The 23937-nt window shown below is 42.1% G+C and overlaps 1 protein-coding gene across 5 annotated transcripts in view; it reads left to right on the forward strand.

Annotated features, from left to right (window-relative positions):
* llgl2 (LLGL scribble cell polarity complex component 2) overlaps nucleotides 1-23937 on the forward strand; it is a 34714-nt gene that overhangs the window by 3686 nt on the left and 7091 nt on the right. For 4 of the 5 annotated variants that reach the window (XM_051416764.1, XM_051416766.1, XM_051416765.1 and 1 more), the window contains exons 2-16: nucleotides 7696-7817; nucleotides 12016-12109; nucleotides 13395-13476; nucleotides 13658-13773; nucleotides 14167-14325; nucleotides 16677-16839; nucleotides 16935-17067; nucleotides 17165-17219; nucleotides 17391-17545; nucleotides 19657-19868; nucleotides 20761-20828; nucleotides 20906-21059; nucleotides 21549-21653; nucleotides 22581-22676; nucleotides 22860-23056. In XM_051416764.1, the coding sequence (XP_051272724.1) occupies nucleotides 7739-7817; nucleotides 12016-12109; nucleotides 13395-13476; nucleotides 13658-13773; nucleotides 14167-14325; nucleotides 16677-16839; nucleotides 16935-17067; nucleotides 17165-17219; nucleotides 17391-17545; nucleotides 19657-19868; nucleotides 20761-20828; nucleotides 20906-21059; nucleotides 21549-21653; nucleotides 22581-22676; nucleotides 22860-23056 (1868 nt within the window). In that variant the 5' untranslated portion in view covers nucleotides 7696-7738. Of the gene's footprint in view, nucleotides 1-7695; nucleotides 7818-12011; nucleotides 12110-13394; nucleotides 13477-13657; nucleotides 13774-14166; nucleotides 14326-16676; nucleotides 16840-16934; nucleotides 17068-17164; nucleotides 17220-17390; nucleotides 17546-19656; nucleotides 19869-20760; nucleotides 20829-20905; nucleotides 21060-21548; nucleotides 21654-22580; nucleotides 22677-22859; nucleotides 23057-23937 lie in introns of all 5 variants that reach the window. The other variant, XM_051416767.1, reaches the window with a different exon arrangement.

Raw genomic sequence — 23937 nt, forward strand, 5'->3', positions numbered from 1 at the left:
TGAAACGTTGACTAAAGTTTTTGAAAAATGTCGCTGGACTGTTTGGCTAGCATGGCAGCTAAGAGAATCTTTGTTATTTGATAACCGCCAATAAATAAAACACTTAGTTGACCTCGGGCAAGCAGTTTTCTGACCCACTTGCCCAACCGAACCCTGAACCATCAAAACTTGACTCGTGTAAACGTTCTGATCACCCCCCTCTTCTCTCTGTGCTTCCCTGGTTCTGATTACAGGAAGGAGGGAGGGAGCTGGTGGGAGACGTGATATCCTGCCAGCCACACCCAAAACTGACAAGATCTCATTTGTGTTTTGTCAGTGGAAGGAAGCATCTCTGCAATGTTTGCTGTAGTGGCTCTGACAGCTCCTCCCACTGCTCTGTCTTGTTATCTGCATTCTTCAGTCTGAATACCTGGGAAAACACTTTCTATTTCACACATAATTCACCAGAGGTTGGTCTTAGCCAAGTGTCAGCATGATGGCACCTGATGGTTTCTGTTTCATGCTGCTCAGACGTCCTCCCTCCCTCCCCCCACTCACTGCACTGACCTGACACCAGTCGCACCCTAACCCGCAGCACACCATCCAACGCTGACTTGAGAGGGCTCGTTTCCATCACCACAACCAAAAATAGCTCAGTGAGGTCCACCCCAAGATCACAGAGAGGTGTCAGGCTGTACACTTTCAGTTTTATTTGGTGCCTTATCAACTGTGGGTGTGTGTGGGAGAGAGAGAGAGAGGGAGAGGGAGAGCAGGAGGTGTAGTCACAAGTGTTTTTTTGTGATCAGACCATGTGTGTGAGCCAGTTCTCTCAGCAGCTGTCAAACAGGTTCTGCTCCACCTGTCTGAGTATGGTTTACTTTATAGCTGCATTTTTGACACCCATGAATGTGAGCTTCTGTAGCTCCAAGTGTAGGACTCGATCAGATGTCCCCCCCCCCAGGGAGGGGCTGATTATCTTTCTTTTATCTTTTTTTTTTTCCTGTCTTGCAGCATGTGCTGGCATAGCAGCTAATTGAAAGTCTACTTAAAGTCCATAAGTAGAATTATTTGGATGCCAGGCATTTCCTGGCCATTCATTCTTCCTCTGAGGTACTATGCTAGCTATGTTGCTGAGAGACGCTGGTCGAGACGCCTTCTCCTGAGGTTGTTATTGCCGTGTCCAGGCATGTTTATGCACATTTTTCCTCCATTGACTCCCTTCTCAACTTAGATTGCTCGGTTGATATGCTGGGAATTTGATGAAATCACTTAAGCTAACCGAGAGTGAACCCATTTTAAGTAAAGGACATTTGGGATTGTGTATTGGACAGCAGAGACAACACATTTAAAGTAGACTGTGTTGTTGACTGTGACCTTGTGAGAAGAGTCAATAGGCCAGGTGAATTTGCTATCATGGGTAAATACTCCATGTTACCTTATCTTACTGAGAGATGAGCTCACTGTAGATCAAACAATGTGACCAGTGTGACGAAAAGACGCAGCGCTCGCCCTCATTTACAGTCATTTCTCAACACAAGTTCATTGCTCTTCTACTGCCCGGTGAAATTCCTGGGAAAATCCATATGCGAGAGCAGAACTAGGGCACGTCACTGTGCAGTGCTCTGCTTCAAAGTGGCCTGATCTGCTGTATGTGTGTGTGTGTGTGTTGCTCACTCCTGACCTGGCATTGTGTCGTTGTTCTCCTGATTAACTTGAAACTAACAGGTACTTCCCTGTCAGAATAACAACCATATCTTTGTCAGTATGTTGTGTGTATGGCAAACCTGAAAAATTCCACGTGTCAGTCTACCATCATTTGGGGAAGTTATATTCTTTCCAAGAAAGCAGAAGGTGGAACCTTTTTTAACGTTAAGCACCAGCTAGAAAACGACTTCTAATGAGAACATAGCACAGTTTAGAGTTGTGGGCCGCTTGATTGTTGTTGGATAACCTCATACATGATGCCTTTTTGTTTACCTCGGGTAGTGGCAGGTGGCTGCATAAAGACAGCACTGTACATTAATAAAATATGATAATTAGTTTAGCTGACTAGTATTTCTGGTGTTGACTAGTGAGATTATCAACGTGTAACCGACTAGTCGGCTAATCGCCCACATCCCTAGTTAACTAACTACCCACTCAATCATACACACTGGACCTTTTTTAAAGGATAAGTCTGTTTCTAGTTTTCTCATTTTGAACAAATCCCATGAACAACCAACAATGTCTTTCTCTATATTTTTCAACCCCAGGCCCCACTGGTTCCTAACTAAAGATGTGAATCTTTTTAAGGAATAGTTGGGAAATTTTTTTGGAAACTTGCCCTTTTGCTTTCTTGCTGAGAGTTGGATGATAGGATCTATAGCACATTCATATCTGTCTGGTAAAGCCAGCCAAGCCTTTTCTGAACAAAAAACAACACAGAACATCACCCTCTTTATCCATTACATGTTGTCTAAAATCAAGGACACTCAAATAAAATGGTGCAAGCTGCAAAATCCATAAGTTATTACTAAACAGTGCTCTGAGTCTGAGCAGGAGTTTGACAGCAGATCTCAACAACTGCCAGTGTTTGATTGTCAGACAGTAGCAGCCACACAGACACATTTCAGCCAGTGCCGTCAGCACTGAGGTTAAGATGAACAACGCTGCTCAGATGATTAGTAGATCATTTCCTAAAGCAAGCCAAGTCACACAGCAAGTATGTCCATCCCTGTCCATGTGTCCTTGAGCAAAACACAGGTCTACTTCCTGCTCCTCTCCTGCCTACTAATGCTCTGTGACCTGTCCTCTGATGAAACTCCGTGTCTCGGAGAGGATAAAAAAGACACCTCTTCCATAGAAATTGTTGTATGGTGATCATTAACAACTGCTGAGTTGTTGCCTTGTCTGCTCAGCTTGTTGAACATTGGGTTGTTTGTTCGTGGCCAAAGCCAGACTGTACACGATTTGGAGCGGGAGAAGAGGAGGAGGTTAATCTAGCTGTCTGAATTTACAGCCTTAAACATCACTGCAGCTCACATAATTGTGATGTTCAATCCCAGCTTCGGCCCTTGATAAGTAGCTGCTGTAGAAATAACACTTGAGTGCGTTTAATGAACGGGTAATTTGCACTCTAATGTCTGTCAGGTTACTTGAAAGGCCACAATTAATCCGGTTGGAGAGAAACAGCCGTGGGATTAAGATGTCTGCAGAGAGAAACTCCCACCTGACCTGACAACGTAGCATGTGGTGATGGCTGTTTTTTACCCAAGCTTTCCATGCAGGTTGTTGCGTCAGTGTTTACACGTGTGCATGCGTGAGGGTTGTATCCTTCTTCTGGTTTTCCATCAGCAGATTCCTCCCGTAGCCCGTAGAAGCCGTTGTGCTTGTGAAGCAGACCTCCCACCCTGCCATTGTCAGCAGAGCTTACGGCTCTGAGCTCCCTCTTTCTGCTCCGCTGCTTCTCCTGGGACACTCTCTCTCTCTCTCTCTCACTCTCTCACACACACACACACACACACACACACACACACACACACACACACACACACACACACACACACACACACACACACACACACACACACGGTATCTACAAGGACTACAAGTTTGTAACCTGCTGCAATAACAAGCAAGTTACTTGTTGATGAACCTCCACTTGTGTTTATTTTACCAGTGAGAGTTCTAACATCCCTCATAGTCTCAGCAGTCTAAATGATAGTGTTGTTTGTGTTCTGAAATGTTCTCTTTTAAAGTCCAATATAATATATATTGTTTCTTTTCACCGGTGTGCTAATTATTATTAAAATGTTTTTTGTTTTTTACAATCATCAACAAAAATTCTCTTGTTCAAGCTTCTCAAATGTGAACATTTCCTTGTCTTCAAAATTATTATCAGACATTTGACAACATCAATGAGTGTGAATGAGTTAATGAGTTTCTGTTTGTGATGAGCCGTTTGCCATCACTGAGTGAATGTGTGTGAAAGGGTGAATGTGGCATGTAGTGTAAAAGTGCTTTAAGTGGTTGGAAGACTAGAAAGGCGCTATATAAGTACAGGTCCATTTACCATTTACATCAGCTTAGGCCCTAATAACCTGTGCTGTGCAACAATTAATGGAGAAAATAACTGGCAGATGAATGGATAATGAAAGTAATCATTAGTTGGTTTGAACTGCAGACTCACTGACTTCACCTTTTAACCCTGTCGATGACCTCCATACTTTGCTCCGTGATTAATAATGGAGTAATGTAATCACTGCTAATGTTAGCAAGTTATGCTGTGAATCAATGGGGCATCACAGAAGCTGTTTGTCCTAGCAACACTGACTCTTAGCTGTCAATCAACGATTTCATTGGAAACCCTGTTTGGGAGCTCAAGGCTTAAACAAATATGTCCTCTCTTCAAAAATGGCAAAATGAAAACTTTTTTTGTATGTGTGTAACATTAAGGAGGATTTATTGTCAGAAATAATATAATTTAAATATATGCAAGTAATATACAAAGTTATGTTCATTAGTGTATAATTACCTAAAAATAAAATAATCGTTGTTTTCAATGAGCTGTTTTTATCTACAGAGGGAGCGGGTCCTCTTCTATGGAGTCCACTATGTTGAACCACCGTGTTCCTACAGTAACCCAAAACAGACAAACCAAACACTGGTTCTATGTAGGGTAGCCACTGTAGTTTCTCCTGCACGCTTGGTTGAGTCCAGGGGTTTCAATTGGCTGCAGTCTCATCACTGTCACTAAATCCTACACACTGGTTCTTTTAAAAAAAAAAAGATGCCAAATGTTGAAATCTGTCTCATATAACAAAGCCCTAAAATTGTCAGTTTTGATTTGAATCTATAAATGTCTAACTTGTGAGCGTATGAATGGGAGCAAGCCTTTGTCAGTTTGTCAGTACCAAAAAAAATACTGAGGTTTAGTAACCAGCATTATTGATGTCAAACAAGACAATGTATTTTTCAATGTATTTACTACTGTCAGGTGCATCATGGTCTTAGTACATCAAAAATGAATGTTTTTTAAAAATTGTACTGAGAAAGTTTGGCTGCATTCATTCATTTGTAACAATTTAGAAATAGAATATTAAATGAAGGTACCTACTTAATACCTGATGAAGGTTGAACAAACAAACAAACAAACTAGCAGTGTGCAGGTGTATTGTGGTAACAAGAATTAAACATTTAATGCTAAGTCCAACATATTGAAAGCTACATGTGTATACACTCATAAACACATTGTACCATTACAGCCAAGAGTGATGCAACAAACATTCACCAGGAGAGAAAGGTAAAGTGTGTCTAGTTGAGCAGCTCCGTCTGCCCTCATAAGAGTTTGAGAGCAGTGAGTACTGAGCCCCGAGCTGTAGTGTTGACTGTTTCTTTGGGGAAGCTGGAGTTGGAAATGTATGACGCAGCCCGGCAGTGAGTCAAGGCAGCACTGCTGATATGAGGGTAATACCAGAACTATGTCTCCATTTGGACCCAGGAAAACGAGCCAGTTCAGACGGAAAACCGTGACTCACGCTGCAGGCCTTTGTCACGAACTTGTGACACTCTGGATCATATGTCTGACTGCAGTTATGAGTTTTCCTGTCCCTCTGTCTGAAACGCTGTGCTCTGAGCTGCTTTCTGCTGCATAGCTGAGTGTCAGTGAGTGACGGAGCCCGGCCTCAGAGTGCACAGACACTGAGGCTCAGAGGCCTTTCTGCTGCTCTGTGGTTGAACCTTTCCTTCACGTGATGGAGCTTAGCGAGTCAGTCTGTGTACAACGTGGAGCCCACAACTTTACCACTGATCAAAAGTTGTGTTTTACAGCGCTCAGTCACTTCCTATGTCTTGCTTAAAGAAAGAATACTTTTCATTGTCTTCTTCCTTATCCTTCTCTGAAGTGGCCTCTATGGAAACCGCCCGTGTGTGTGACAGGTGATTTCATCGCGATGGCTGACCGTGTGTGTGCACCTGCACCTGTATGTGTGTGTGCGTGCCTTGTGGCAACCAAACAATGGTTTCTTAGTTGTGCCTGATCGACCTCTGGCCGTTATCTTTTGTTTTTGGCAGCGGGGGTACGCGTGCGTGCGTGCGTGCGTGCACTGATGACAAGGGATGAAGTACCGGACTCCGCCTGTAGAATTCCTTTCTCTCATCATCAGTCTTGTTAGAGGAAACACACAGTGAGCTACCTGAGGCTCCATGGAGTCCAGGCTGTGGTCCCACTTTCCTATGAGCACTGAGGCAGGCACATACTTACAGACAGGACTGTCCCAAGTCAGCTCTAAGTGCAACACTCGAGGCATCATCCTAAACTCCAATGTAAAAGTTAGTAGTTTGTTCATCACTATTGGCTCTCACTTTAGCTTTTTGACGGATTACCTTTTTTTTCTCGTGTGGTGTATTTTATGGATATTTCATATTATATTCAAGGTATAACAATAACAGTAGAGAACAACTGAAAGTGTACAGTGAACACAATAACTACAGGAAGTTTGAGCACATTATTTCCTGTGACTATTGATCAGACATATTTTTAGGAACTTTTTTTTTATACAATTCTCTCTCTGTATTGTGTATTGTTTTATATATTAAATCAATCATACATACTTAACCGGACTATTTAAGTCCTGTCTTTTTGTTAGGCTCTGTGAAAATAGCTTGTGTTCAGGTCTTCAAAGGTTAGATCTTAAAAAATAATCTAAAATTTAAATATAACAGTTGCATTTCATTTTCTTCACAGAAATGATGAGATATAGCCCATGTGTTTTATATTAAGTTTTCTTAAACCCCTTTTTAAAATCAAGAAGTCCTTGCGACCACCCTTGAAGTTTTGGTGACCCCCAGGTTGGGAACCATTGGTCTAGCAAGCTGAAGACATTAAGGGGGTCATTTTTATTGACTGTTTTTGTGTGAAAAGAATCTCAGTCAAACTTTATTTGTATAGCACCTTTCATACAGGTTGCACTTCAGAGTGCTTCACAGATGACTGACAAGCCCATAATAAGACAGAACATGTGTAAACCTTAATAGAGTGAAATAAAAACTTGATGAAATATATTGAAGGCAAAACAACGATAACATGACTATAAAATACAATGAAATGGATTTAACAGCTATAATAATAAAGGTTTGTGTGAAATAAAAGTTAGATTAGAAACTAGATAAAATAGATGAGATGAAAATAACAGATTAAATAGAAAAACAATGTACAACAAAATAGGATGCCATAAGTGAATACAGTAACATAAAATTGTCATATTCTTACTCAAAAGCCAGACAGAAGAGGTGGGTTTTAAATCCTCCACACTCCTGCACTGTGAACATGTGTGACGTATATGACGGGCCAAAACCATGAAGTGCTTTAAAAACAAGTAAAAGAATTGAAAAAATCAGTGCAGACACTGGCAACCAATGTAAGTAAAGTTGCCATCACAATTATGTTACCAATTGCATTTAGCTCTCTCGTACTGTTGAAGTCATTCCTGACCCCAGTTTTAACAGGGAAGAAAATAGGAAAGCGCTTAATCTGTGTGCCGATTTAAAAAAGAGAAATTAACCAACACAAGCATGTGAACTCCCGATCCACAATCTTGCAAACCTCTTCAAGGAAAAAGACTTCAAAATCAGTGTAAAAACATGATGGCAATGAGTGCCTACTACGACACAACCCTGGAGGGTCACCGCCTTTCTCTCCCCTCTTCTTCCCTCATGCCATCTCTTTTCTCCCCGCAGCGTGTCAGTGGGCCCGCAGGCTCCACGCCGGTGCTGAGTCAGGATGAAGAGGTTCAGGCGACACGGCCAGGAGTCCCAGAGGGATCGAGTCAAACAGGAGCTTTTCCAGTTCAACAAGGCAAGTGAACCCTGACACAAAACAACAGCTGGCAGACAGGACAAGAAATAAATCGCATCAGCGGACTCATCCGAAAGTTCAATAGGCCTCAATTGTTTCCTGGAAAGGAATGTTGACCATTTAAGTGCGTTAAACAACCAAAAAACTGCTTCCTGATGTTAGCATACTTTTTCCTGAACTGTTCCACTATGTGTGGTGCATTTGCAGTGCAGTGAGGCGGCTGTGGCTCAGAGGCAGAGGTAGAGCGGGACATCCACCAATAAGAAGGTTATTGGTTCAATTCCCGCCTCCTCCTGCCACATGTCAAAGTATCCTTGAGCAAGATACTGAACCCTGAATTGCTCCTGATGCTGTGCATCGGTTTGTGAATGTGTATGAATGAATTAGTTTCTGTTTGATGGACTTTGCACTGAGTGAATGTGTGTGAAAGGGTGAATGTGACACGTAGTGTAAAAGCTCTTTTGAGTGGTCGGAAGACTAGAAAGGCGCTATACAAGTATATTTACCATTTTAATTTACCGTTACCAGAAAAGTGCACAGCTTTATCACTTTTGTCTAAATAGAATTGGACATAGTGTGTTTCATTTGAATGATGATTTACAGAAAAGTATCTTCATGACAAGCATGCTAAATATAAATCATTTAATGCATCCTGTTTATATACTCTACAGTCACTAGTCAAAAAGAAGGAGAGCTTTTCTAATGTGCTAGACCAGATCCAGTACTCTACCATGAGCAAACTTTGATGTTCAGCACTGTTACTATTAGATTTTATAGTTGACTAGTAGTCCACGTTTAATTAGAATTATTTAAATGTATATTATTGACAGTTGAATATGAATCTGTCAGAACAACCAGCAAGGAGACTGAACATTTAGTTCATTTATTGCTGCACAGTTTAACATCATTGTTGTTCATAACACGGAATAAATAACTTCACAAAAACAAATATTCGTGGACTCAGTGATGGCTGATCGATAACTTTAACAGTTACTTTTAACTAACTCGCTACAAACTCGCTCCTCTTCCTCTGTTTAATGCTTCTTTATGCCCAGAGTCCTGCTTGGAGCTGCTGTAAATCAGCTGGCCTTCGTTAGTCCACCACGCTCCAGTTCTGTCGCACATACAGGTACAGCTCAAAAAATTTGAATATTGTGAAAAAGTTCAATATTTTTTGTCAATCATTTCAGAAAGTGAAACTCATATTATATAGATTGATTACACAGAGTGAAATATTTCAAGTCTGTGTTTCTTGTAATTTTGATGATTATGACTTACAGATAATGAAAACCCCAAACTTAAAAATTTGAATATTGTGAAAAAGTTCAATATTGGAAACTGATGGTGTCACACCCTAATCGGCTAATTAACTCAAAACACCTGCAAAGGTTTCCTGAGCCTTTAAACGGTCTCTAAGCAGTGTTTCCTCTAGGATTTTTTTTAGCAGTGGGGGCAGGCACGTCTCCCCCGTCACGCTGGCAAACATTTTACGTATGAAACAGAACTGACACTTCACTGCAACACAAACAAATATATTTACCGTTTTAATGTTTCCAGATGTTTTGACGTTTTGACAATAAGCTCCATCAACACAACAGTATGTGGAGTTGAAGTGGACAGCCCCAATAACCTCTGAATAGTTCTACTTGTTGTTAAATTGCAATGTGAGTGGCAGCCAGCGGGGGTGCATTATGTCGGCAGGATCATTTAAAAGGCAACCGGGACTACATTGTGCGTCTGCCCCATTTCTGATACCGTGGCGGCAGAAATTTAACAGTGGCGGGCCGCCGCTCCAAAATCAATACAATCAATACAGCAAACACTGCTAAGTCTGGGTCAGTACACAATCATGGGGAGGACTGCTGACTTGACACCCTCCATAAGGAGGGAAAGCCACATAAGGTCATTGCTAAAGAAGCTGGTTGTTCAGAGTGCTGTATCCAAACATATTCATAGAGAGTAAAGTGGAAGGAAAAAGTGTGGTAGGAAAAGGTGCACCAGCAACAGGGATAACCGCAGCCTTGAGAGGCTGGAGTCAGCGCATCAAGTCAAGCCACTCCTGAACCGGAGACAACGTCAGAAGCGTCTTACCTGGGCTGAGGAGAAAAAGGACTGGACTGTTGCTCAGTGGTCCAATGTCCTCTTTTTGATGCAGTAATTCATGCAGAAGGAGGCCCAACCAAGTATTGAGTGCATAGAAATGAGCATACGTTCCAGAAGCCTGACATTTTTTTTTATTTTTTTTTATTATTTTTTTTTATTGATCTTATGTAATATTCTAATTTTCTGAGACACTGAGTTTTGGGTTTTCATTATCTGTAAGCCATAATCATCAAAATTACAAGAAACGATATTGTAATTTTTTGAGCTGTACCTGTACTGGCCCCGCTCATTGGTAGCATTCCCCACTGGGTCCCCTGCTCCTGGTAGTGTTTGAACTCCCCCTGTCCTTCAAGCTCCCAGTCCTGGTACAGATAGCTAATAGGACCACTAACTAGCTAGTGGCCGCAGCTAGTACAGTTAGCATAACAGCGTACCAGATTCCCTGTGTTACAAGAAAAAAGGTCTGTGTTGCAACAGTCCCCTGATTCTTTGGTCCTGGTGACAAGGTGCAGCTCCCTGTTTGACGTTGTTTTTGTTTTTTGCAACTGTCCAACTAATGAAAAGTGGCTCGACTAATTAGGGGACAGCCCTAGTTACTAGTACTGCTCAATCCAGGGGCCAAATGTATAAATAATGCATACACACATAATACGTAACACACAGTTTTCAAGAGCAAGCTACCTCTGTTATGAGGTAGAGATGGAAAAATAAAGGTTGTTAACTAATCTCACTAGATGTGTATGGCTATGTGTAATTTTTGGATTGTGTGTTCATTTGTGTTTTTTTTCTCTCTGCAATATATTATTGCATGTGGTTTTTATTTTGGCCTTTTTTATTGTAAAAAAAAAAAAAAACTTTGCAAAGTTAGTTTGAATTTTCGTGCTATAAACTAAATCATTGATGATCATGTGATGAATTAATGATCATTCCGAAGCTATAAATAGACCCAGCTGTGGCTAACGCTAATGTAAAATGACAGCAGCTCCTGCCCCGTTGGAGAACCATGTCAGTGTGACAGTGGGTTTTCTTTATTGACCGGTATAAAGACTGGTGTATCCTGCAGAGGTACTGATATACCAACATGTGCTTATAAGTGTGTTTACATCAGTTTATGGTGTTTACTGTGTGAGTGGAAATCAGGCTTTACACAGGACTTTATAAGTCTGACAAAGAGTATATGCATTAGGGCTGCACAATATGGCTTTGACAGATATTGCGATATGGTTCAGGATTAGTGGGAAAGATCATTTTTGCATCAGTTTTTATTTTAACTGAAAAAACTATTACAGTCATGTTACATTTGTTGGGGTCTGTGCCAAACAAACATTCTCTGACATCTGGAACGGATTTGTAAACTAGGGCAAATTTGGAACGGTTTGGATGTTGCACTTGCATTGTGCAGCCCTACTATGCGCACACACACACACACACACACACACACACACACACACACACACACACACACACACACACACACACACACACACACACACACACACACACACACACACACACACACACACACAGAGAGAGAGAGTTTTATCCATCTGCAGCCTGTTGCACCAGTTGTGTATAAGTTCAAAACATAGCGGAGTTATAACTAGGGCTGTGTATGGGCAAGAATCTGTTCATACAATACGTATTCCAACAGGGGTTGCTATTCAATATATTGCAATACAGGAAATAAGGTGATATAGTGCAATTTAATTTTAGAACAATTGTCATAGTATAAAGATGGGAATGTAAAGATTTATTGCGAGACAGTTACATTATGAGATGACCGTTTAATTTTTACAAAGAAAAGGAAATATGCATTGTTCTGATTTATACCCTACCTCAGAAATAAAAAAGGATACTATAATTATATTTTGTAGATTTTTGTCTGAGAAATGGAGGAATGATTGGTACTAGACATGCCGCTCAAGTGCGAGTTTGAGACAGCAGGTTTTAAGTTTATCTGTCATCCGTCCTATTTCTTGTTTCTGCTGTTATCTGCAGGGTGTTTTTCTGCGGTCTCATGTGTCTATCCTGTCATTGTCTCTGCTGTCACAGCTCAGTCTCACCCTCCCCCTGTCTGTCCTCTTGTCTCCTGCAGACAGTTGAGCATGGATTCCCCCACCAGCCCAGCGCTCTCAGCTACAGTCCCACCCTGCAGCTGCTGGCCATCGGCACCCGCTCCGGGGCCATCAAACTGTATCCTTCACTCTACCTGTGTGTAAATACTGTAGTATTTGTAGAAGCTGTTGTCTGGGAGGAATCCGAGCGGCGTGTTTGAACTTGAGGCAGGCGGTTCTAATGACGGTTCTGTGACGCTGCTAAATCCTTGTCTGCCGTTCATACAGACACCTGGTTCAGGTATTTTCATTTTCCCACGCTGTTGCTCAACATCGCCTGGCATTTTCAGACAGTGGAGTCTGTCGCTGGAGCCTTTCACACAATTCTGCTCATTGACAGTGAAGCAGAGCCAGTCGGTACGCTCTCCCCACTGACACAGAGACACACACTGAATTTTATAACCACAGTACCTTCTCTCATTAGGATAATCCATTCATACAATGCAGCATATTGTTCAGGGATAGAACAGCAAGAGAGCGCAGATAAAGGGAAATCTGTCAACGCACAGAATGCTTCAGACTAAGTCAAAGAACAGAGCAGCTTCTGTTATTTTCATGTAGCACACAAATGATTTAATAATGTGACACTTCAATCAATCTCCATAGATTTTAATGGTCCCTACTGTTGTTCTTCTTCCTCCACAGTGCAGTCGGGGTCAGATACACAGCAGCATCCCTAGAGCTGCTTCAGTGGTTTGCTCATTGACACTTGGTGTGGGAGATGTCTGTTCCCCACAATGATGGACAGACTCCCTGCTCACTGTCAGCCTGGGGCCTGTATGACAAAATCACATTAGCAGGTTAGCCAGCCATCTTTAGGTTTAAAGATGTTTGATGTATTGTCATAGTTTCAGCTGGGAAATTAGTGGCAAGTTTACTATGTGCCACAAGCTTGCTCAGCTTTAATAAACAAAATAATCTCCAACACCTATTTTCTGTTTTAAACACAACAATACAACCGTGCAAATTCTGAATTTATGTTTCTCTTTTTAACCGAGACCAGCTTAAATGCCATGTTAACTCATCAGAACTCACCCAACCTCCCTCTCACTCCTGTCCCGTCTTCGGTGTCCCCGGAGTCGGGACTTGGTTGGTGTTGTATTCCCTGTCATCAAACTGGTAAAAATAAAACCTTAATTCACAGAGTTTGATGTGAAACAGCTCTTTCTCCTCCCACTCATTTGGTTCGGTGTCTGTCGCTGAGCCGAGCTCTCATTCTCGCATTAAATTAGCGAAATGACAAAATCTGCTAAAAGAATACGCCCCAAAAAACCAACCGAGAGCCGATGTCTTCACCATTTGTTGTGAGTATGTTTGATAGGACTGTCTATCACAAATCCAGTGTGTCCTTGACCAGTGGTCAGGTATGGAGCTCCAGGTGTGGAGTTCATGGGTCTACATGATGAGAATGCTGCCGTCACACAGGTGCACTTCCTCCCCCACCAGGTATAGTGAGAACACACAACACACTCCCAACAGCAGTTCAACTTTTCAAAGTATCTTGACCTGTTTATCATAGAGCACACTGTCTTTTGTATGGTACCATATTGCCTGCTTGCTACTATGTCCCTGCTGGGACGTTTAATAGCCTTTTGGACAGTACTGGTTGACTGTGGCTTTTGTTTAGGTTGAACTGGTGACTCTGCTGGACGACAACAGTCTGCACATGTGGACTTTAAGAGCCCACAAGGGACTCTCTGAACTTTTGGAGATAGGACGCTTCACTCTCACTGGACCACCTGGGTAAAACACACAGACACGCTCACATTTTCCCCCGTCTCAATGAGCTGGTCATTTTCAAGGAACCTTTATCTACATTTCAACCAAATGATATTCATCCAGTTGTGGTTTTCTGGGCTGTACTTTCTTCCCCCCCAAAAGTCCCTGAGGTAGTACCTTCCAATCACTCAAGGTGGAGCTGACTAATAAAGCCTCCAGGCTAGAACAGAGTGCAATCTCCTCAGGCTCTGAGAAATTATAATGGGTATTTTTCTGACAATTCGTAAAACAAATTATTATGGAAGTAGTCGCAGATTGATAGATAACCAAAGTAATCGTTAGTTGCAGCCCTACTTTATAGAAAATGTAGCCATTGTTTCACTAAGTGATCTCACCTCCCTCTCTTCCTCTCCACAGTGCCCCTCCAAGTGTGACCAGAGTGACGGCAGTGCTGGCTCACTCCTCAGGGGAGCTGCTGCTGTTGGGGACAGAAGGAGGACACGTCTTCATAGTTGAAGTCCCGGGGTTCAGAGAGCTGGAAGAGAGAAACATCAGCCTCGATCAAGTCGCCAACAGGTCGGCATCTACAACACACCAACACACTGCATCACCCTCGTTTAAAGCCTTGAGTTCGGGCTGTATAGTGGAAAGGCTACAACTGTGTAAAGTGACTTTATTTTGGCGGTTATTCACAAAATCAACCAAAATGTTAAATACATTAAAGGTTGCCACAGAGTCTTAAGATTAGGTTAAAAAAAAAAAAGCCACTGTTAAACAAATGAGCAATTAGTCAAATTACACATTCACACATTCACACTGCAAGCCTTAGCGGTCAATTCTGATTTATGGCTCAGATCAGCTTTTCTTGAATTTTTTTTTTACGTTGATTATATTAGTTTTTGAATGTAGCTCATATCCAATTTCAGTGAGAATAGGTCACAGCCCTCAAGTGACCTTCATGACATAGATCTGACATAAAAGTCACATGAGTTCTCATATGACTGTTCACACTGAGGTTGCATTACAAAGAACCAGACCTGTAACTGATTTGGACCACATATGAAAATGGCCCAAATTAGTATTGAAAAAATCAGATTGCATGTAATTTGTGCTGTTCACACTATCTTGAAAAAAAACAAAACAAATCTGAGTCACATATGAGCAAACAAATCAGATTTGGATCACTTATGCCTGCATTAAGAACTTAGTCATAGACTACCTGGGGGCCTTTTGGCCCCTGACGCCACTTACCCACTAAATCCAAAACGGCACGTAAGCCCAGTTTCCACCAAGCAGTTTGGTTCAGTTCGTTACACATTAGAACGTAGTTAGTTATTTTGGCATTTCCATTGTCAAAAGTTGTGGATGGTACTAGACGACTGCATGGGGATCCTGTGGGACCCAATGCAAATCGCACAGCAGCGGGCAGTTTTGACTTTGCTGCAGGTGAGAGCTGGTGGGCAAAAAATAAACTGCGGGTCCCCAGATTTAGTTTGCCAGAAAGATGAGCTAGAGCCAACAAATGAAATTGAAGAAGATTACAGCTGGAAGTGGACACACACATAGCGGGAGTGGGCGGTTATGGTCAGCAATCCACCAGGAGTGGGATATGGTACCACCAGAAACACTCTATTCTGTCTTGGATTTTCGTTACCCTTCTGTTGAGGTACCTACTCACTGAACCAGGACGTTGAGGTGGAGCTAGAAACGCTGCAGTCCGAAAGACTCGAAGCCACCACAGTCGTCTTGCTGTCTGCACTCTGATGTAGAATTTCCCACACTCGAGCTTGTGTCCCTGTGTGCGTCGCAAAGACCGGGTAAAGAAACGGTTATGTTGTCTGGCAGTAAATGTACAGTGTATGTAACAGTGTGTCAGTTAAGAATTGTGACAATTTTTCAATACTTAGAGAAATCTCTGTTTCCCAACTGCTGGAAAATCAAAGAGGGTTAGCCCCGAAGCGCTGGTAACAACCTTGCTTATATTTAACTGTCTGTGGTGGAAATGCATAACAGATCGAGGGTTTAGGTACGTCCAGGTAGGCTTTACAGCAGGTATGGGTTTCAAGCGTACTATACCAAAAGTGTTGGTTAGAAACGCAGCTATAGTTTCTTATCCACAGTAGTGAGTTGAATGAAGTCAAGTAATTAATTCAATCCTGCAAAGCAGCTAACTGGGGATGTTACACACTACTTCTAAAGTAAACAGTCACAATATTAAATGTTTTAACCTTGTCATATTGTCCACCACACTAGGGATTTTTTTTACTTGTGTCAAAAGCGTATTTGAGCCCAAAGTTCAGTTTAGTTTAACTTCAGCCTCAAGTCCTGGTGGAAAATTAAGGCTATTATGTCTCAGCCAGCTGCCGGCTAGAGTGCAGCCACTCTCTCCTCGGCCAGACTTGTAGCAATGTTGCTGTTGGTACAGAGCCCAGTGAAGGTCTGGGACCCTTATTACTCCAACCTCGGTGGCAGCATGAGAGCACATGTTTTCCCAAGATTGAGATGTGGGTTCTCTTGTAGTTTGTGATCCCTGGGCTTTTTACAGTTTGTTCAGGTAAATGCTGTCTCCCTTAAATTGTTTGACTTACAAGTCAGGGATTTACAACCAGATGCACAAAACACAAAGGCAGGGGCTTGAAAGCAGACACAAGCTACATTAATACTCAGTAGATTTGCTTTCCCTCAGAAATGCACCGTTCTGCTGTTGCCTATATTTCAAATGTTTTGACTATAACCAACCTAAATGTGTATTGATCGTTTAGACTTACCGCTGTCACACAATACAAATACATCACTTTGTTTTCCTCAACAAACCAGCTCTGTGCTCACTGCCTCAGTGCCTACAGATCAATAATGAGGTTGATGTCCTGTCTCCAGTCTTTCTGTTGTGTCTCTCGTGTTTATCCTCACTCTCCTGTCTCCTCCAGTGTGCCAGACGACTACATTGGCCGCAGGAATCTGGAGCACGTAGAGGCCTTACAGGAGAACCCAGTAAACCCAAACCAGGTTGTTATCGGTTACGGGCGAGGTCTCATGGTGATCTGGGATGTGGAGAAACAGTGTGCCATCCAGCATATCCCTGCCACACAGGTAACTGCTACGAAGGCCTGCCACCTGGATAAACTGGTTATAGCCAGCATGCTAAATGTTGATATTTGCCTTGTGTATTTTCCTTGTAACCATAGCAACTGGAAAGTGTGTGGTGGACAGAGGACGGAAGCTACATTCTCAGTTCGCACAGTGATGGAAGTTACTGTCGATGGATGGTGGGTGGAGAGGATGTGAATGAGGAGGAGGAGAAATCAGACATTCCTTACGGTGAGGACAAAGAGGCGTTGACATTTTTATTCACGGTCAGGCAGGAAATGTTTCGTTCCTTTTTTGGAGTCTGATGATGGTGTTATTGTCACTGCAGGTCATTTTCCCTGCAAGGCCATTTCTAAAATAGTGCAGCTACCTACGGAAGAGGGGTAAGTTCACTTTTTTCACCAGTGAGATTCATTTGTGACCTGTGCTCCCTCAGTGAAAGTGGTTCATCCTTTTTAATGTTTAACTTCATATGCTAAATGTGTTACATGACTCATTGTTACACATTAATCTCTGGGCAAACTAAACTAAACTGTGTGTGTGTGTGTGTGTAGGCCTCCGTTCCTGCTGTTCAGTGGCGGTATGCCCAGGGCCAGCTACGGGGACAGACACTGTATCACAGTGATCCACAGTAAAACGCACGTAGCTCTGGACTTCACCTCCAGGATCATCGACTTCTTCGCCATCAGAGACGGACCGCAGTACACAGGCAGGCAACGCACACACCCAACGCAAATGACTGACTCATGCGCAATAATGGAAAAGAAGCTGTTTAGCAAAGCCTGACAGGCCTATGGTCGATATCCATCCCAAACTAAAGTACTTTATATACATTATTTCCAAAGAAGTGAGATCCAGTTTTCCTTTTTTTTTTTCTGGATAAAAGCAAACATTTGTTAATGCAGGTGTAAATGCACCCAGAACACCTTGTGATCGGTGGTCTGGCTCGCGCTGAGATCAGATCTCAGCCAGATGTGAACGCATACAGCATGGCCACACTTTTTAAGAAAAAAAGCTCTGCAAGTTCAAAGGTCACCAAACCCTGCCTCTTCCTGCTATCTTAAACTGCAGCAGAAAACTACAAGAGGTAGCAGCGAGTCTTCCTTCGCAAAAAGTGATTTAAAGATGAATGACGTGTCCATGGCATTGCTTCCCTTTCCCTCAGATGTGTCATTTTTGCTGGCAGACCTGCCTAGCTGATTTACATATTAAAACCCTTGATTACTCTAATACCAGGTGTGAATGCAAAGGCATCTAGCCATCATCCAGATAATGTATCTAGATACTGATCACATGTTAATACCAGGTAGAAATGAAGCCTTTATCTATGTCTATATGCAATAAGTATATAATATATAATTTTAAATGCCTTTGCATTGGACCGACTATCTAACCTCGATACTTATGTGGCTCTTACTGAAATATGTATTGAAAGCTGTCTGGTTCCACTGCTTGCATTAGGTCATGTATGACATTTGAGGAGGTTGGCTTATTTTGTTGATTGTGTGTGTTTTTATTAATCTTGTTCATTACACATTTGAATCTGACTTTCTGCACAGCCAGAACCTGAAACTTTTATGATCACACGGTACAGATCAGCTGACCAGCAACCACGTAGAGCTCACTATGACCAGAAGCACCAAACCCCATTTGTCCTGTGACAATTCCAATAAAGTTTAGTCAAACAGGATGGCTGTGGGGTCAGCCGGGCTGAGTCCTTGCTGCAGCGGCACATGGTTCCATTCTGACCTGTGTTTGCTGCGTGTCCTCCCCCCTCCCTACCCCCCCTTTCCTGTCAATCTTCAGCTGTCGGTATGGATTTAAAAGCAATAAAACCCCAAAAATATATTTTTTAAAAACCCCCAAAAAACAGACTGGTCGTGTCGTGAAGAAATGTAAATATGGAACTACAGATGGCAGTATGATTGTTTTATATGACAAGTCTTGATCAAGACAACAGTTTTAGCCATAACATGTAAAATACTACTCCCATGTCAAGACAAGCTCAATACAGTTTATTGAGATGTTTTAACAGCAGCCCTGAGGGAAATCAGACCTTCTGACCTGCCAGAAATACAACCAATCACTGATTGTACCGAACCCCCTCAAACTGCACATATTGCAGAAATTCAGCACAATTCTAAGATTAGTCAAGGGTGACCACTTTGGGGTTAAAATATTGCTTAATCCGTACAGTGTCTGCTCGGCCTAAAGGCCACTGCCAATTTCACACATTAGACTTGTCATGTGGAGTACTATTCAGCCTGTGAAACAGCTGTATAATATCTTCTGAGACTGTGGAGGGAGCATTACAATGTCTTAGAAATGTTGATGTCATCTCATTTTGAGCTTGGATATTACACATTTTTTACAGGAAGCCTGAATTATATTGAATTGTGATTATAAATGGCTGGAAATGTTTTATGTTCTTCAGAGACTCAAAGTCAGTTTGAAAGCTTTTGACAGCGGTGTAAGAATACATGCCTGATGGCAAATGGTACAGGATTCATTACTGCCATGTAAACTGTGTGTCTTCCTGCTGTAACCTGATTTCTCCCAGTAACCTGGTTTCTTCTGTGCTTGTAAATATACTCATTGTGAACTCCCACTGTTGTCCTGGGGAGGGGGTAAACAGCCTGAAGATGTGCCGACTCTTGGTTTTGCTTTCAAAGAAGTGGTTGATATAATTGTCTTTGTTTTAGTGTGTCCTTCAAATTTTCTCAGACACTGAAAAGCCTAGAAAAGTGAGACCAGCCTATCCCAGATCAGTGCACACAGTGTATCTAACTACTGTTATCGCTCTGTCCTTACCCTCTGCAGGAGATCCCAGTGCGCTGGTGGTCCTGGTAGAGGAGGAGCTGGTAGTGATTGACCTGCAAACGGAGGGCTGGCCTGTCATTCAGACACCGTACCTGGTCCCCCTCCACAGCTCAGCCATCACCTGCTCCCACCACGTCTCCGCTATCCCCCTCAAACTGTGGGAGAGAGTCATTGCTGCTGGAGACCTGCAGAAGACACACTACTCCAAAAAGGTAGCAAACGTTCATGTGTTCATTGCTGGTTTGCATATTCATCACATTCACATCCCACATCAGTGGGAAGGATGATGCTGATGAAAAGTGGGCAAACTAATAATGATTCATAAGCAGGAGTCAAGGTAGTCTGTAGTCTAATTTATTTGGTCCATAAGTAGTAATTACTTATTACTACTTACTTACTTACCTCAAAGGTTAAGACATTTCTAGCTTCATTAACTTATGACTGAAGAAAATGTAGTAATATTTTCCTGCCATCTCTGTGAGAGCACCAGCTGTATTGTCTTTTCTCCTCAAAATGTCTTTCAAACACTGTTTTCATTCCTTTTTATTTTTTATTTTTATTTTTATTTTTTTTTTTTACCAGACCCTGTAATTCACCTACCACTGAATATTGCCCTAGAGCACCAGCATCTCAGAGCAAAACAATGGGCACTATAGCCCACCCGATTCAATTGACAAAAATCAACTTTACTTATCTTTATTCAAACAGGACAGAAACAAAATTGACCTCCCCAAAACAGTCTGTTAGTCTTTCCACTCTTTCAGCAATCACCAACAAAGCACAGAGAGGCTGTTGTAACAATACCAGCAAAGGGACCTTGTTCTCTGCTTTTACATAGCAAATAGTGGTTTGCTGCTATAACAATCTTTTTAATTCTCATGTGTTTTAACATACTTTTAAAGGTTGATTCATAGCCTTAAAAGTTATATACATGTTAGTCAGCAGTATAATGGCACCTGTGATGAGTCTTGTATGTGACTCTAAAGCTGTTCATACATGGTATGTTGTACCCTGACTATGGACACATTCCTTCATTTTTGGTTTAACAGAATGGCATTAAGTTGGTATTATTGTTAAACTTTAATTTCCCCTCTCTCCGTGCAGCCGTGGCCAATAACAGGAGGCCAGAACATGGCCCCAGATCCTCCACAGAGAGACCTGCTGCTCACAGGGTCAGTTTATTTGAAATTTGGAATCATCAAACATTTCTGGGCAGATTTAACAACATCCTGTTTATTTGTGTGTGAAGGCACGAGGATGGGACCGTGCGTTTCTGGGATGCATCAGGAGTCTGTCTGTATCCAATGTATAAGTTGAGCACAGCTGGAGTGTTCCACACAGACGCTGACCCCAATGATAACATGAACCAAGGCACTGAAGGAGAGTGGCCGCCATTCAGAAAGGTGTGTGTGTGTGTGTGTGTGTGTGTGTGTGTGGGTATGTGTAGGTGTGTGTGTGTGTGCTGAAACCTTTGTTGTGGCAACCTCACGCAAAACTGAAGTGGTTAGAAGTGAAATCTTTGTAATCAAAGTGTAATCTCAAGTTTTTTGGCGCTTTGAACCACATCCTGTGAAGTGGGAAGGCTCCTGTTCCTTAGCTGTGATTCACATACTAGTTTGTTTTAAATGGGCGTTCCATCAATTTTAGACATAAAGATCTGTTTACTCTTCACAGTATTACTGCTCAGCCTGTGGTAGCATTGGTGTAATCTGTTCTAAGGACCTGGAAGAACATTATCAAGTCAAGAAAATAACCCTGATGTTGTCATTTATGCCTTGAGCCTTTTAAATGTATAACAGAAAGCACACTGGAGGTTGAGTTTATATAAGTCTCCTAACTTTAGGTAAGAACAGTACTGAATTGCTGGTTTGCATTTTTCACATTTGGTCCAGGTTGGCTGTTTTGACCCCTACAGTGATGACCCGAGGCTCGGCATTCAGAAGATCCACCTCTGTAAATACAGTGGCTATCTGACTGTGGCCGGCACTGCTGGACAGGTGAGTCAACACTGACTGCGATTTATAACATAGGTCACATACTGAAGGTTTCTCAAGTTGATTCATCCCCACTGCTCTAGCACTACCTCAGTGTCACTCTGCATGAAGTCATGTTCACAGCTGTGATAGGCTCTCCACCTCAGGGTGTGATGATGATTACAGAAAGATGGAGAGTAATTCCATATTCTGTGAACTTCTAAACTCATTCCTAAAAACAGGAATGGATATGTTGCATTATAGGTGAGACTATCTTTCACAAGCCTCTAGGGGTTTTCAGATCTCGCCTGCACAGTTTGCTACTTTTCTTTTGTTTGTGCCTGATGTCTTTTATTGTGCAAATAAAATCTAAATCTGCATTATGCCTATGTACAAACGGACGAGGGACAAAGTGAAGTTTTTCCTCCATTGTTTTAAAGATGAATTCTGGTATATTTGGGTTCAAACCTAGAACAATCTTAAGACATGAAACTTTACTCAATAACTGGAAATTATGTGCAAATGCTTCACGAAAATATGCCTCCAAATAAAGGCAAAAGGTGTCTCTAAAGGTTTGTAGTAAAATGTGTGTAGTTCATTACCAAAATTACATTTGATGAAGTTTGAAAAGGGAACCTGAATTTGTATGACATTTCCTCAATTATCTGCCAGGGTGCACTTCTCTTTCGGGTTAATTTAAGTATGAGAAGTCAGTGTGGTGTAGACTCGATAATGGAAGTTTTTATAGTCAACTTCACTCCCATTAGTTGGTTTGAAATGGCACTACAAAAACCCTCCACACACACAAACATGGCAGAGTGTACAGGGTGAGGGTGTGGTGGACAGAGCTGTTCTCCTGTTCTTCATTCAACCTTATCTGCATTAGTTTTCAGAGGCTTTGTTCTGCTTATTCACTCATTATTCCGCTGTGTCTTGGGTTTGTCTTTCCAGATCCTGGTGCTAGAACTGAACGATGAGGCAGCGGAGCAGACGGTGGAAGCTAAAGTCGTGGATCTGCTGCAGGGCCAAGAGGGCTTCCGCTGGAAGGTAATGAGCAGTGTGACTGGATACTGCAAAAACGTTACTCATAAGATAACTATTGGAATGCTTTACTCATCACTCCCTGAGAGCTGTACTATCTCACAGTGCTCGTTACAGTAGATTACTTTCTTGTCACATCACTTGTTAAAGTCATCTGATCAGTATATCGTTGGTTTTCCCATTGATTAGGGCCACACTCGGCTGGATGTTCGAGAGGAGCCGGTGCTGTTTCCTCCAGGCTTCCAGCCCTTTTCTCTGGTCCAATGCCAGCCTCCTGCCGTGGTCACCGCCCTCACCCTGCACTCGGAGTGGAAGCTGGTAGCTTTTGGCACCAGCCACGGCTTTGGCCTCTACGATTACCAACAGAAGAACACCGTCCTCATCAAGTAAGGAGACGCAGAGAAAGAGAGTAAAGCTGTATTTGTACATTTCCACCCTCGAGGACTTCTCTGATTCATGGTTTTAGCAGTTGCATAGTTACATCTAATGGATTCCTTTTACAGCCATCCAGGTTTTCTTAGCTGGTTTGTAGATTCAGTGTTTGTCACAAGCCGCCTTCTCTAAGCTCTAACTTACAGTCCTCTGGAGACTGCTATATAAACACAAACATCTTTTCACATGCAAAAGGACGTGAGAGATTGCCCCAGGTTCAAATATAGTACACATTAGTGGTCCGAGACAAACATTGCTGAAGCATTATATTGTGACACGGTGACGCTCATGCATATCTACAGTCTTTGTCCATGGCAGACTATTGTACTGTGAACCTTTTCTCAGCTGTTTGACTTTTGGAGTGTTGGCAGACTTTATACACTTGCACTGATATCACCATGCAGGCAGAGTTGCCTGTATTGTTTACCTTGTGACTCCCATCCTGAGGAAAAATACCGAAAAATAACTACATGCATGAGTGAAATGAGACATGTAACATGTGGAGGGAAATGCAGCTTCTACAAACATTCAAGCTGGAATGACCAAAGCAGTCATAAGAAGCACAACAGTTGAACAACAGTTCAAAGTCGGCTAAAGAAGTGGTCTTCTACCTTTTTAGGCTCATAACAAACTTAGGAAAAGAAGACTTTGATTTCCAACTTGCAGGATGAGAATGACAGGGCTTCAGGACCCCTGTGACTGTTGGAGATCTATTGCTCATGGACATTTGGGCAGGGGTTAATAGAGCTGCTCCTAAACTTAATCGCCCACTATTTTGATAATAAATCTGTTATTTTGAGTAATTTCTTAAGAAAAAATTCTTAGTAGAGAATAT

The sequence above is a fragment of the Dicentrarchus labrax genome, unplaced genomic scaffold (assembly GCF_905237075.1).
Source record: "Dicentrarchus labrax unplaced genomic scaffold, dlabrax2021, whole genome shotgun sequence".
In the NCBI taxonomy this organism is placed as follows: domain Eukaryota; kingdom Metazoa; phylum Chordata; class Actinopteri; family Moronidae; genus Dicentrarchus; species Dicentrarchus labrax.